At 40.9% G+C, this 15,158-nt stretch overlaps 1 protein-coding gene across 1 annotated transcript in view; it reads left to right on the top strand.

Annotated features, from left to right (window-relative positions):
• PSTPIP2 (proline-serine-threonine phosphatase interacting protein 2) overlaps positions 1–15,158 on the top strand; it is a 394,129-nt gene that overhangs the window by 160,266 nt on the left and 218,705 nt on the right. The window contains exon 2 of the mRNA XM_086960336.1: positions 968–1,068. Coding sequence (XP_086816462.1) covers positions 968–1,068 — 101 coding nt within the window. The remainder of the gene's footprint in view (positions 1–967; positions 1,069–15,158) is intronic.

Raw genomic sequence — 15,158 nt, 5'->3', positions numbered from 1 at the left:
GTTGTTTTTAGCATTGTATTTTGTGTATGCCATTGATCTTACTTGTTTATACTAGTGATATATATATTGAAGATATGATTTATTGTTAAACTCCTGAACTTGCCTGGGCATTTATCCTGTATTGTTGCTTTGAAACCCCTGTTGCACTATTCTTAGATGCACCTCATCAACCCTCTGTTGAGTTAAGCCCTGGGCAGCTTGTCCCTTTATAGCAAGCGAATCAAGGATGCCTCATTGAGCCCCTCTTTCTGTTTCTGACTTGCTCTCCTGAGTGCTGGTGACCAGGAGCGCTTATCTTTACTCCTGGTGGAGAGCTCACTGACCCCTGTCACTGAAAAGCTCAGTGAACCTGACATGACAGGTAAATAGATGCAACAGACAAATGCCGGGGTGCCAGTCGAACTCCACATCTTCTGCCCATCTCATTTGCAGTTGAGTGGCACATCAAAGTCTAACAGACAATCCTTTAGGAAAGATCTAAAGACCTGGCTGTTTGCCTCAATATAGTCCTTGTAATGCTGGCTGCACCACTTCCACATACATCAGCGCCAAGACGTCTCGGCATTCGAGCACTTTATAAACATATATCCTATCCTATCCTAAAGCCACAGTAACATCTTTGTGCTGGCTGGTTGGACGGAGTAAGCCTGTGGATTCTATGGGTTTTTTCTAGGACAGTGTTGCTTGACAACCAAGATAGTAGGTTGAGTGGGACCCATGTTTGGAAGCTTGAGAGCTCTAAATCGTCTTCCAAAAGCTACTCCAGATTGAAAGGGTGAGCTCATAGAAGTGCATGCCAGCACCGCACGATGTGGTGGATGTGAAAGGAATTGTATCGTAAGTTGGAGGAGTTTTCTGTATAGCAGTTACCACAATCCAAGTGTATTAGACTGTACCCATTATTCGATATTTGATTATTTTGATCTAAGAGGATCATCAATTAAAATTCAGATGTTTTTGCTCACAGAGTCCTGACATCACAAGCACCGCGGGCTACGACTGTATCATCCACTACTCGAATGAAGGGAGGAAGAACTGCAAAGAATTTGAAGATTTCCTGAAAGAAAGGTATGTACTGTTCTTATAGGATCATTGTCTCAGATAATTCTATTTACTTGTTTCTTTTTTGAGGGTTTGTTTGCCAAATTGAAGCCTGTTTTCATGTACTCTCTTACTTCGCAGTGCAATTATTAGCAATAGCGGATCCTACATTAAGGTGGAGGAGTGCCGCCCCACTGCATTGTGAGCAGTGGAAACAGGAAAAACAAAATGATAATAACACTAATTATAATATAATTTTTCTGTTGTCATGCAGGTGTTTGGGGCGGGGCTTGGCTGTCATCACAACCAGCAAGGGAGGAGTGGTTACAGTTATGTACGCATAGCGGTTTGGCCAGCCGTCTTGAGCCGGCCAAACCGTCATGCACACTTTGCATGTTCCCCACCAGGCTGTAATACACAGCCTGGTAAGGAACATGCACAGGGTCCCACTGCCTGTCTGAGCGCCCAGCCACGGCGCTCAGACCAACAACAGTGCTGCATTGCAGCATTGTGATTTGCTTAGGGGAGCCTGGGTGTGCTTCCTGCTTCAAGCAGGAACAGAGGAGGATGACGCGAGGCGAGGTGGCGGTCCAGCAGCAAGGCAAGTAACTATGTACATTTTATTTTCCTATTCACCCCTTCTGCCCCTGCCCCACTCGTGCTGCTTGGTGGCAGCCGCCACTGATTATTAGCTGAGTTATTAACAAAGATGAGCCTTGAGGAGTGACACGTGTACTTCCTATTCATCTAATAAACCTTAAAGCACTAGATGTAAAAACAGTAGCTTGCGGTACATAGCCGTACAGTCATTGGAATAAGGGGAAAAGCCAGATTGGTTACAACGATTATGAGCCTCTTTGATCCTGGTAGTGCAAGGTGGATAAGCATAAAGGTAAATATTTAATTGCCCAGACAATGACATGACAGACAAGAACAGGGAATACAGAACCAGATACTCTTGGCCAGTGCAAGATGAGGGCACAAGTGTTATTATCGAAAATACCTTTGATGCCCTCTTTCCAACTCTACTTTCCCACAACATCCTCGATTTAGGGACCACGTCCACTTTTGATGTACAGCACAACCACGCTTCTAGCATTTTTGTCCATAGGATCATGGACAAGATAATCTTAGAGCTCAAAAACATGAATAGCATTTATAATGAGTATATATATTCTTACTGGAGGAGAATTCATAATGGGTACAATAGATAGTTGGTTCCATCTGTAGAACACTTGCCTATAATTATCCTACTCAACAGTTTTACAAATCGGACTTAGGCTAGGTTCGATAAAAACTATTCCGCATTTATTTATTGTATTTCTTGTATAGTGCTGGCTTGTGACCAATGCTAGTGTCAAGGAAAGATTTGGAGAGGAAATAAAGTGTTGATTTGGAAGCAAGGTATAAATAGATAAGCCTGAATTACGTAACTAACCCAATACCATTGAGATGTTGTACATTTTAGTTAGACAATATCTAATACTAGTATTAACTATATATACAATGCTTAACACAAACTGAATTTTCGATTGGCATTAATTAACTGACTAGTTAACAAATAGGTCACATTCTATTCAAACTCATATATCTGGAAATTAAACCCTTGACCTCCTACACAGTACTCATGGATTTTCATGGCATTCAAGTAAGGCATAGAAAAACATCTATACTGTTTAAAGGACTCCCTGGAGATCCTGGGCTGGCATACGTCTAGGATCCAGTCTCAAAATGTGACTTTTAAAAACTTGTTAATTAATCATGAGGCTGGTTTGGTAGGTCTACAGACAAACTTTGCCAGACCGCCACATCCTCTAACGGCCCATCACATAGCGTCCCATACAACGGCCTCACAGTTCCACTTTACTTGTCATCGCCAAGCCTTTGCAAGGGAGATATCACCCCAGCCAAGGGACCAATTCAAGGGTTCACTAACCTTCTCCTGAGACTTACAGTTTGCTCATTACCACAGTATGAGGAACCATATTGTATTTTGGTGGCACTTAGTTGTCTTGGCATGTCCCTGCACTGTTTTGTAACTTAAAAAAACAATAAAGATTTTTTAAAAAGTAATCATTCGAATGATTAAAATAGTTTCTTTGAGGTAGCTTAACATTACATTATGTGAGAATCTGCTGGCTTTGGATTAAAGCCATCTACATTGGCAGCCAAAGAAAATTAAAGACTGACTTTCTAACCAACCTTCAACAGACCTCCCATACCACCAGGGACATTGTAAGGATTTGGGGCCCAAGGCAAGAGTATTTTTGGGGCCTCTGTTCAGAACTGCTTTGAATTTATGATCCAGTTTCAGCTCTTTCATGCCCTCTTTGGCCAGGTCAATGACAGTGCACGGGCACACTCGTCCAAATTCTAAATGTGTTTACATATAATATTCAGGGATAGTGATGTGTGTTCTCAGTAAAGTAGCACAGCAGCAGCTCATTTTACTGCAAATAACCTCTGTGACCCTCTCCCATTTCTCATCTGCGAGGTCCGGTTTTGATCTAAAAGAAACTTTTTATGGATGTTGCATGAAACATAAACACAACATTTCTCTGCAAAATGTCTGTCATAGACCCCCACCCCTCACCCACATTAAAAATAAATGAAAGGAAAATGGTATTTAAAACAATCTGTTTAAGAATTATTGAAGCTCATCAGGGCAAGCTCTACAGAAAAGAATTGCTCTAAGAGCCCACTTTGCCCATGCCTTAAAACGTCTCTGCTTATCACCTGCTCAAAACCCTCAAGTAAGCAAGCTAAACATTACTTCTGACACGAAACATAATTACTCTCACCTTTTCACCAGGAGTCTGCAACTTCATTTACTTCTGCCAACCGCTTCTCATATGTAACAATGTCTGTGAGTTCCCTTAAGTAGCAGTAAGGTGCCAAACTTGGCATTGCATACAATTTCTCGAATAAATGACTATATAAACTAGTACAATTAGCCGCGTCAAGAGCAAGGGGTTGCCATACGTCAGTGGAGCTGATAAATTCAAGCCAATACAAGATGGCAGCAACAGGCGAATTATAGTATTAGTTTCTGAATGTCTTCAAAGGTTAGAGGACGATGTTATGTGTATTATCAGCGCTTCTTTTAAAATAGAAGACAGTGAAACAGAGAATCCCCTTTAAGGCTCTCTGTTACTAGGCGCTTGCCTGGCAAGTCCCTGCCTGTTCACTGGCTATGGTTACCACCTATACCCCAGCCATAAATCTGAGGTTGGCTGCGGCCAAGTTGGCCTCCGTTCCTAGATTTAAAAAAGCTAGAATTGATGGTTGTACCTTCAGTCAACTTACCCCTAAAATCTGGCACTCATTACCTGTGGAACTTCTGCTAGCCCCTTCCGAACTGATCTTCAGGAAGAAACTGCCTTTTTGGATCCAGTAAAGGTCTTTCTGTCATGGCACAACTCCTTTCCATATTTAGCATCCTAGTGCAGACACTTCGTTAGAGTTACCATGTGCTCTACAAATGGCACTATTATTATTAATAAAATAGACATATTAATGGAGTTAAACAGCAAAGACATGTTGGAAGACTGGCAGATCAATAGTCTGACATCACGAACTTCATAAACATTTATTTTGAATAGTTTAATATGTTTGCGGCTCCGATTACATCAGCTGGGTGCTCAGGTGCTCTTCCTGTGTGCAAGTGACCAACTCTGCAGTAATATCTGAGTATAAGAGAAGAGTTGGTGAGGCACTCGAAAGTGAAAACAAAATCCAACCATTTATACAACAGTGTATAATACACAAACTAATATTCTTTCTTTTCACAAATGATTTATTCTGGGGAACATCGTTTACAACAAAACTTTTACCAAGCACTACCATTACAACGCAGGTATTACAACGAAAGTCGTTACGACGACTTTTGCTGGAGGGCGCTGTTGGATAGGGAATAGTTTAATTTTCTATCCAACAACTCCCCTACTATCCACGGGGAATGGAGTTGGAATAGAAAATTCAACTATTCCACTATCCAGCACCCCCCAACGCAAGTTGTTGTAATGACTTGCGTTGTAATACCTGCGTTGTAAAGGCATGCGTGGTAAAAGCATGCATTGAAACGTCATACAACCATTTATTCTTCTTTCCAATATATTATCAGATGTTCTTAATACACTTATGTTTCACAGTTTGACAATAGCAGCTTCTCAAGGTTGTGCCAAAGATACGGAGTAACAAGAAGTAAATGAGCACACAATAGAAATGAAAAAGAAGAAAAGAAAGCAATTAGAGAAATTAGTATATCAAAAGATTCTGGATTTGCAAATTAAGATGACATTGCCTACCCTTGGTGTGCGTAGTCACTGTTTTTCACCGGCATTTTTACATGTACTTATTTCTAAAGTCACTGTTTATGGAAATAAATTAGGTACATAGGTAATGATGGAAACAAAACATTCAAGTAGTATTTACATTCTTAAACTACTACACATCATTGAGTTAAAGGTGGTTTTAAAATACACTCCATATATGTATTACAAATGCATAATCAACATCACCTTAATCATTTCATCCCAAAATATTGTCTCATTTATAATGTATAATTGTTTCTAAAACATCAAGCGACACTATCTTTAGTAATTGTACTGTTTTGCACTTGAAGTTTATTTATTTATGCTTGATTTCCTCACAAAACATTAATATGTTTATTAATTGCTTATTACTCATTTACCCCTATTTCTTTGTCATGCACTGCCACACAGGTAACTTAAAATGCTACTATTCTCTCTGGAGTTATATCTCATATCAAGGCTGAAATCGGCTTTCAAACGGAAGGCAGTAATAAGACAATCTAACTGTAAAATATATCTGTGTAGAATGAATAGAAAATTATATAATATTGCTTATCAGAACATATGAATTAAGAGCTCACCATTGAATTGTTGGTGTCTTCGGTTTTAACAGAACATTAGTTCTACAATCTGGTGTTGCTCCTAATATGGCATCAATCATATCTAAATAGGAAGAAAACATAAACTTCTCACTCTTTCTGAAGTTTGGTCTATGACCATAAACAAAAAAAGTCTGAGCGATAGTTCTTTAACTTTGATATTGGACCTTGTCTTAAGTCAATATATTGCACAGAAACCAATTGCAACATTTCATAAATCGTACATTCTAAAACAAATACTATGCCATAATAACATTATATTGAATAACAATAACAGCCAGGGCAGCTATAAAAATGCTGCAACAGTGTATATTGCAAATATGTATATTACATATCTAAGGAATTTTGCAACCAAGATAAGAATAACATCTTTAAGATTCAGAGTTTCATCGACTGTTACTCCATAAACATGACACCTACCAGAGTAGATTTAGGGCACCCTGATATATTATCCCTCTCTGGGTGAAGCTTGTCTGAGAGTCATGATTCAGCAAGACTCTGGCTGATGGAGCTCTGTTGGTTGTCACTATAATCTCTTTTCCAATGCTCTACTCTAGATCAATTTGTTGCAAACATTATTAACCCCTTCGATGCTTGTGACGGAACCATTCCGTCATGCCTCACGATTGAGCTGTGCGGATGACGGAATGATTGCGTCACGACCACACCCGCGAATGGAATGTTCAGCACCGGGGGAGAATCGGCACCGCATGCAAGGTGTTAACAGAAATTACCATTCAACTAAGTTGAATGCTTTCTTTGCATCCGAAGATACAATTGGGCTTCCCTACCTTCCACATGTATCTATGAGCTATGTTATCCATTTTGTGTTTTCAAGTGTTTGTCGCATCGTAATAAAGCCACCTCTTCCTCCACCAAGAATGGGAGTACCTTTTTCAGTCTGGCAGCAAAGAATTTTGGAATCAAGACTGAGGAACACGCTTGTGCCAGGAAGACACAGGTTGGTCAACTTTATCAGGATTGTGATGGTCACCTCAGTCATCGTGTGACTTATAGCTTGCTTTAAACAAGTAATTTTGAAAAGACTGGGAAGAGTTTCACGATGGACGGTGCATTTCTCATGTAAGATAACTCTTGAATGGATTGAATGATCTTGGTTTATGGCAGTTTCATAACAACCCACATTTTAAAAAAAAGACAAGCCAATGACTCAATAAAGTGTTTGTATAGACTTTGTTGAGGCTCCCGGTAGGAAGCACTGCTTCTGAAACAAATCTGATCTAAGGCATTTCCTGTTAACATTTACATTACCTGAGTTCCTGGGAATCCTGGGGTTGCCAGCTGGTTTGTTTTGGCCATGTGGATGTTTGACGTTACAACGCATGCTTTTACCACGCATGCTGTTACAACGCAAACCTTTACAACGCAAACCTTTACAACGCATAGCTCTTTGGGGTGCTGGATAGTGAATAGTTTAATTTACAATTCCAACTCCAGTCTCCGTGGACACTAGGGAAGGTGTTGGATAGTAAATTAAATCTATTCCCTATCCTAGAGCGCCCCCCAGCGCAATGCGTTGTAATGGTTTTCGTTGTAAAACCTGCGTTGTAATAGCACTGCGTTGTAAAAGTTTTGTTGTAAAGGATGTTTCCCGGCCATGGCTGTACCAGACATAATCTCAGACGCTTGCTTGTTTCTATGGAATATACGAAAGAGGTTTAACATCAGTAGCAATTTATCGTTAGACGCAGCCTTTGATTCTGTAAATTGACCATATTTGCTGCAGATAGTAGGAAAAATGGGGTTTGGTCTTTCATGTCATTGATCAGACTTCTTTAAAACTGTTTTCATAGCTATACTGGTACTTTCGGAATTCTCATTTTAGAGAGGGGGCAAGACAAGTCCCCTCTGCTATTCTTGGCACTGCACTGGAGGCACACTCGGGGTGTGTTAGGAAAGATATCTTTGCCAGGGGTTTTGGGTGAATGAGAGGCTTTGCCTGAATGCCAATAACTTCCTCTTGTATGTAGTGGACTCCAAATCAAAAATAAATAGAATCTTATATATCTTCAGGAAATTTGGTAAGCACTCCCAGATATAGTGTCAACTTTCATAAATAAGTACCATCCCCCCTCTCCAGCATGGGAACTGATGTTAGACCACTCCTTCCCTTTTAAGACAGCCACAGACACATTCTTCTGTTTGAGCATTGATATGACCAGGGTGAAGGATGATTTCCAGAAGAGCAATGTATGTACACCCAGCTAAATTTAAGAGGGCTATCCCTTTCCCTCTCACTGATGGGTAATAAGCAGTGTTATACAAAATGATTATATTTTCCAATTTCCTCCACCTCCTCCAGAATATACTGCATAATGTGCCTGAGAACTTCCTCTGAAAGATTGATGCACTTGTCCATACTTTGTTATGGGACGCCGACCACCATGGATTGCCCTTGAAACTTGAACGTATGTAGTTTATGACGGAGAAATTGTGTTCACAGACCTGTGGGTGTATTAGTGGGCAACAAAATTAGTTGTAATTATTAAATCAACATTCTCATTACAGCAGGAACCCTCAATCCAGGTTGAAAAACACGCCAGGATTGAGGTTACCTAGCATCAATGGACTAGCTCGACCAAAGTCCTTACCAAGATATATGACAGCGGTAATGGGCATGTGTAGACGTGCCTACAAAAAGATAGCACAAGAAGGTAAATGAATGGGAAATACTCCCCTATGGGCGAGTAAGAGGCTGAGAGAGCCAGACTGTTTTCCTTGCTTCCAAAACTAGGACCTATTTGGGATTTCTACTCTGGGAGATGTCTGGGGTACAGATGACTTAAAGCCCATTATGCAACCTGCAGAACAATATAACCTGAAACCTATAGATATACTCATTATATATAATTCTGCCATGCCTTATTTACCCATATGAATGAATGAATGAATTTAGATTTCTAGAGCGCACATAGCTGCCCTGAGGCGTCCAAGCGCTAAGAATACCAACTGAAAGCTAAAATCAGGAAAAAGAAGTGCACAAATCCTAGATTGGAAGCCATTAGACTACAGAGTAGTCTCCAAGAGACTATCTAGAAAAGCATTGTCTATGACCTATAAAATACTGATGAATAATGCACCATGCAACCTAAATAAATGAAAAACCTGGTGAATGGTTGACCTAGGAGAAGTGGGGTGTCCGATTGGGAAGAGGCCCTTCAGTACCTAAAGTGGTAACCATACCATCAGGATTCAGATTGCTACAATTAAAAATATTACACCACCAGTGCTTAATTTGAGGGAGTGTTTGCCGGTGCCTGGCACCAGCACATTTGGCAGATCACCATATGGTGGAGCTTTTTGCCTATTATTGAGGTGAGCCCATCAACAAAGTATATAATAATAAAATATACAATAAAAATTAATAATCCCAGGAGAAGTGGAGGTGTCCGATTGGGAAGAGGCCTTTTAGTACCTAAAGTGGTAACCATACCATCAGGATTCAGATTGCTACAATTAAAAATATTACACCACCAGTGCTTAATTTGAGGGAGTGTTTGCCGGTGCTTGGCACCAGCACTTTTGGCAGATCACCATATGGTAGAGCTTTTTGCCTATTATTGAGGTGAGCCCATCAACAAATTATATAATAATAAAATATACAATAAAAATTAATAATCCCAGCCGTCCAGGCTATTCTAGTTGCTTTGGGCGGTCTGGAATAGTCTGAATTGTCACACTTGTAGGGGGGTAATTTATGGTAGTTGTGTTGATAATGGCATTGGCAGCGTTGACAGAGCCTGTGAGTGGTGCAAGCTGCATTGGCCTCTTGAGCTAGGCCCTGGCAATTGTTCACAAACAAACCACCGTACACCATCTGTAGTAGGTTAAAAAGGTTGGGGAATATGGAATCTGAGGTTGGCTGAGAGACTTTTACTACATCAAATGGTTAAGTCTGACATGGACACAATTCTGGGAGGGGGGCATTCATATGATTATAGTTCTGGAATCCACAGGATCATATATGCAAAGGTAGAGCAGTTGGCAATATGGTCTGATGGGAATTTATAGAGAAATAAATTCATCTTGGGATTCATGATTGCACTCAGTGGTGTGGCCAGACATAAGACAGAAAAATGTGGATACAAGGGTAGAGTAGGCCTATGTAGAAACTATTGAGACAACCAGGACGAGGGCTGGAATGGAGAAATTATTACTCAGGTGTCGTAAAGATGAAATAGGATAGTCTGAAGTGCACTGCCCCGCCCACATTTTTCCCTCACTGTCCCCCAGCAACATCCCCCCAAAAAATTTTAGAACATCTGTGACAGTAAATAACGTCCCCTCCTCCCACCCTCACCATGACGACACTAACAGACCTCCTAAGCTTATTGGGAGAAAAAAATGTGACTTGATGTATTTGCGCTAAGTTTATTGTTTTCATCTTCAATTAAAAAATCTAATTGTTTTTGAAGAAGACTGTCCTCATCCTTGGATAGACAGACATTTGTAAAGAATGCCCAAAATGTGGAAAGGATTTCTTCAAATATTTCTATTTTATTGCTATCATATAGTGCATAGTTAAAAATACATTACATTTCGAATAAGTTGCATGTACTCAAGTTTTTAAGTAGGAATTATTAAGCAACCAAAAAACACAAACTTATGGAAGTGGCAGTTTCAGACTTGGCAGTTTTAGAAATGGTTTCAAGAAGGCATGCTGGCCATCAAGGAATGGATGGGGTGTAATTGCCTAAGACTGAACTCAGAAAAAACTGAGGTGATCATTTTTGGAAAACTTTTCCCGATCTGGTCCTCAATATGGTGGCCCCCGTTGCTAGGGGCACTGCCATCCCCGGTGCAGAAAGTCAGAAATCTAGGTGTGATTTTTGATGAGAAACTCAACTTTGTCCAACACGCCAATCAAGTAGCCTCTACAGCTTTTTTCAAGCTCAAACTCCTTAGAAAAATTATACCATTTCTTTCAGACAAAGGAGGAAAAACAGTGGTGAGCTCACTAGTACTGTCCGCCTTAGATTATTGCAATGGCCTGTTCTTGAATGCTCAGGCCCGGGTTGTGGCTAAAATGCAAATGGTCCAGAATGCGGCTGCGAGGCTGCTGTCTGGTACCCCTAAATTTCAACCAATCAAACAGACTATCAGGAGCTATCATTGGCTGATGGTGACGAATGGAATCAAGTTTAAAACTTTGTGTATCACATTCAAAGCCATTCGTCACCAAGGGCCAAAGTTCCTGAAGGAGAAGCTTATACTCTACCGCCCCTCTAGACAACTAAGGTCAGTAAATGCTCTCCTCCTCACTGTACCGAGAACAAAGACTGTTACTTGGGGAGACAGATCTTTTACCATCGCCGCAGCCAGACTCTGGAATACACTCCCACTGGAAATCAGATCCTCTCCCACACTGCTACAGTTTAGGAAACGGTTAAAGACGTGGCTTTTTAACCAATAATACCCTCACTTTCCTGCACAGTTAAAATTAAAATATATACTGAGCCTAGGCCATAATGAGTCACAGCGCCAAGACGCCCATGGGCATACGTCGCGCTTTATAAATCTTAAAAATAAATAAATAAATAAATAATGTATTTGATTGTAATCTTATTGAACTTTTTTCTACTGGACGTGGTCTTATACTACATGGATGCAGGTTGGCACAGCGCACGTCATGTGTGATTATAATTCCACAATATAGGAAGTATGTGCGACTGTTGTGTCATGGAAGTCCAGAATATAGCCAGGAACGCTCCCGGTTTAGGCAGGTTGAGCAGAGTTATGCTAGGGATAGCCAGAATGTTGTGAATGCTGCAAATCTAAATCCTATCAGGGAACACACTTGCTCCCCAAACAGAAACAGTCAATTCAAACTTCTCACCCATACATTCAAGGCACCACACAACTCAGGCTTCACCTACTTAAACAGTCACTTCTCCTTCCACCAAACAACCACACACCTCTGCTCTGCAGGACTCCTGTTTGCACACATCCCATACTTACACAGAACCAGATCAGAGGATGGGCATTCTCTTACTTCACTCTCACCCTCTTCCTCTCTTAAATTCTGCAAGCAGCTAAAGACCTTGCTTTTCAATTAATCAACCTACTACAGGGGAGTAGGCGCACACGCCTGCTCAGCACCAGGATACCCTCATGAGTTATAGTTTTTTTTTTACCTCATCTCACCAAAGACTTTCACAGATTAAACAAGCCAATTTTTCCTTTAGCATTTGGGGGCCCCTTTGGCTCACTGTTTCCGTCTAGGCCCCACGACGGTCTTCCTCACGTAGTTGAGGACTGGTGTAATCATAGGACTTTGGTAACAGGAGCCTTTTAGTTCTTAAATCATTAATTGATCAGGTGCCTTTGTCGTGCCCATCTTATCAGGGGCCACCAGGTGTTAGGTGAACCATCTTCTCCAGTATCTTGCTCTAGCCTTGACATGTTGATAACAGCTTTTAGCCAGTCTTCCCTGCCCGGGTGGGTGGTGGCTTTCCACTTGATGCAGATTTCTCTCCTTGCCGGGAGTATTAAGTATAGTAGAAGAGCTTTTTGACTGTGTTAACACCCCATTTATAGAATTGTTCTTGCCAAAAAACACCAAGAGTAAGTCTACTACTCATGAGTTATAGTGATGTTTACAAATACATATACACAGCGCCTAAACAATCATTCAGGTAACAAGAAGCTTGCATCCATTGTTGACTTAGGATGGAAATTAATTAAGAGGCTAGGCAGAAGTCAGGTGGTTTGTTGCTGTTTTTAGGTACGACTGTGTATCATTAGTTTGTCTCTGGTGGAGAGGCAGAATGTCCCACAACGTTACTCAAATAGAATACAGCCTGTCCCTCATTCTGCTAAGTGTGCACTTGTAATGTGAGAGAAATCAGCTCTCTTCTCGACCCACTTAGTATAAGGATATGTTAATATGAAACAGGAATTAGAATAACTATACACAAGAACATTAATCATACACTTGATAAGTGGTATGTCTTCTGTCCGTCCGGACAGGAATTTTATTTTCCATTAAATACAATTTCAAAGTTTTTTAAAACAATTAGATGTCAAGCGGGCAGAGCCGTGACCCTCAACATACAAGACAAACAACGAAGTAGGTGGCCAAAAAGAGCAAAGCAAGAGGTATGTCTGTGTACTTGTACTCAGTATAACAGACTTAAAATATTCAAAAACCACACCATTGCATTTTTCTCATTATTACATAAATGTTTTGCATATGGGGTTTGTTATGGTCGACGACGTTTCGCTGCCTTTTTATAATTGGGGCATCATCATCAGGACAAAGAATATCAACATTGTTGTCTTGAACAAGAATAGTAACCACTAAGCCTTTTTGTTACATTTACTTTACATAAATATTTTACATTTGGAAGAAAAAGGGGGGGGAAAAAACAAAAGATATGACATAAGTATCAGGCATGTAATAAAAGACCTCATGGTTATACTTAAAGTGATTCAAAAATTCAAGTGACGGATTCTGTGTCTTATCTGGAGCTGCGTGATAAGTGATTGACCTTTCGATTTTCCTTCGAGTGCATATCAACAAGCAATCAGTGAAAAGAGTGAAACTTGCAACGAATGTTGGGGTGTGCGTTTATTTTGGGGGGGAAACATACGTCTGTGACACTGGATGAGGACGGTGTCGGCGCAGTGACTGTGCCCAGGTGAAAAGACATGAGGATAAAAACAGCGACTTCATACTCAGTGGATCCTATCGTGATGTGCACACAATTGGTCATAGGTGCAGTATACCGATAAAAACTGATGGCGTGACGGCTCTTAAATGGAAGTGAAAACAATCGTGTGTAGGAATGATCCTAGAAAGATAGTAAGGGCACATACGTGGTTGCTGTATGGCCAAGAATAGGTTGTTCCATACGTGTTGGACCGCTTAATTAAGCTTTCTGTGAACAGAAAATATGTTGCCGTGTAAAATTACTGAAATTATGTCGGCGGGAGCAGCAGCTAGGGTTGAACGTGATAACGTTTACCTGGCGTGCCGGGTTTGAACCTGAATCGGTGGACCTCGGGTTCCTTTTGCCAAGAAATAATTATAAGAGACTCGGTCATTCAGGATTTGCCGCGAGGAGCACAATGGCTATATCTGAAAAAGGGGGGAATAGCCGGGTTATGCTAGTCTTAAACAAACCGCTAACATTAGCGTAATCTTAGGGCTATGGGGGGGGGTAACTTACTTGATGAGTGCAGCAGCACTACCGCGGGTGTGACGATCCGGTAGGAAGTGAACCTGGGTTCCAGAGGATATCCAACCAACGTCAGAGTGGTAGACACCGTGGAAGGACTTAATTTAGAGTCTTTGGTAGGGGAAGTGCACGCGACGGCCATTTTGAAGTGGTGACTTATACTATAGTGAACATACAAGTTTTAGGTGCATATTGCATATGTGACATTAAAAGAATACATTATCTGCATATTTGTAAAAACAGTTACATGTAAGGATTTACTGGAACGTTACAGCAAGGAGGTCCAGTCCTCAAGTCGGTTTAACCCATTCCGAATACTGTTGGTTCTCAGGATCCAGTGGAGTTCTTCTTTGTTAAGCAATTGTGAAATGTCTGCTCCCCTGGGGGGCGGTTTGATAATGGTAACCACTGTCCAGAGAAGATCTTTCTCGCTGTGTCCTTTGGCTGAGAAGTGTTCCACAAATGGTGCGTTTGCCGTTTTACACTTGATCCTACTCCGGTGCTGCCCAATTCAGAGTTTTACTTTTTGACTGGTTTGCCCTATATAAATAAGCATACAGGGACAAAAAATGGCATACACTAGATTCGCAGAGTTTCAGTTGGAAAAATATTTGTGTTCACATTTAATGTTACCATATTCAAACGTTTTACCTTCAATTGTGGTGTCACAACATATACAATTTCCACACTTAGTATGGCCTGTGAGTGGTGGAAGACCCCATGCATCATTTATAGTGGTTTTCAATGTTTGCGGCGGAAGGGCTGCCCTCACTAGGTGGTCTTTAATATTCTTTTCTCTCTTAAAAGCAAACATAGGATTGTCTAGTGTTAATTGACCAGCGTTTAGGACTGGCCAATGCTTCAGTACACTTTTTCTAATGGCATTGGATACCGGTGAGAATGTGGTGACACAGATGAGTCTGTCCTGTTCATTCTTTTGTTTGGGCTCAAGAAGGGTTTCTCTTGGGCAGTACCATGCTCTTTTGAGAGATCGGCGCACCAAT

This window comes from Lissotriton vulgaris, chromosome 3_1 (assembly GCF_964263255.1).
Source record: "Lissotriton vulgaris chromosome 3_1, aLisVul1.2, whole genome shotgun sequence".
NCBI classification, from domain to species: Eukaryota; Metazoa; Chordata; class Amphibia; order Caudata; family Salamandridae; genus Lissotriton; species Lissotriton vulgaris.
This window is presented reverse-complemented; position numbering and strand designations above follow the sequence as displayed.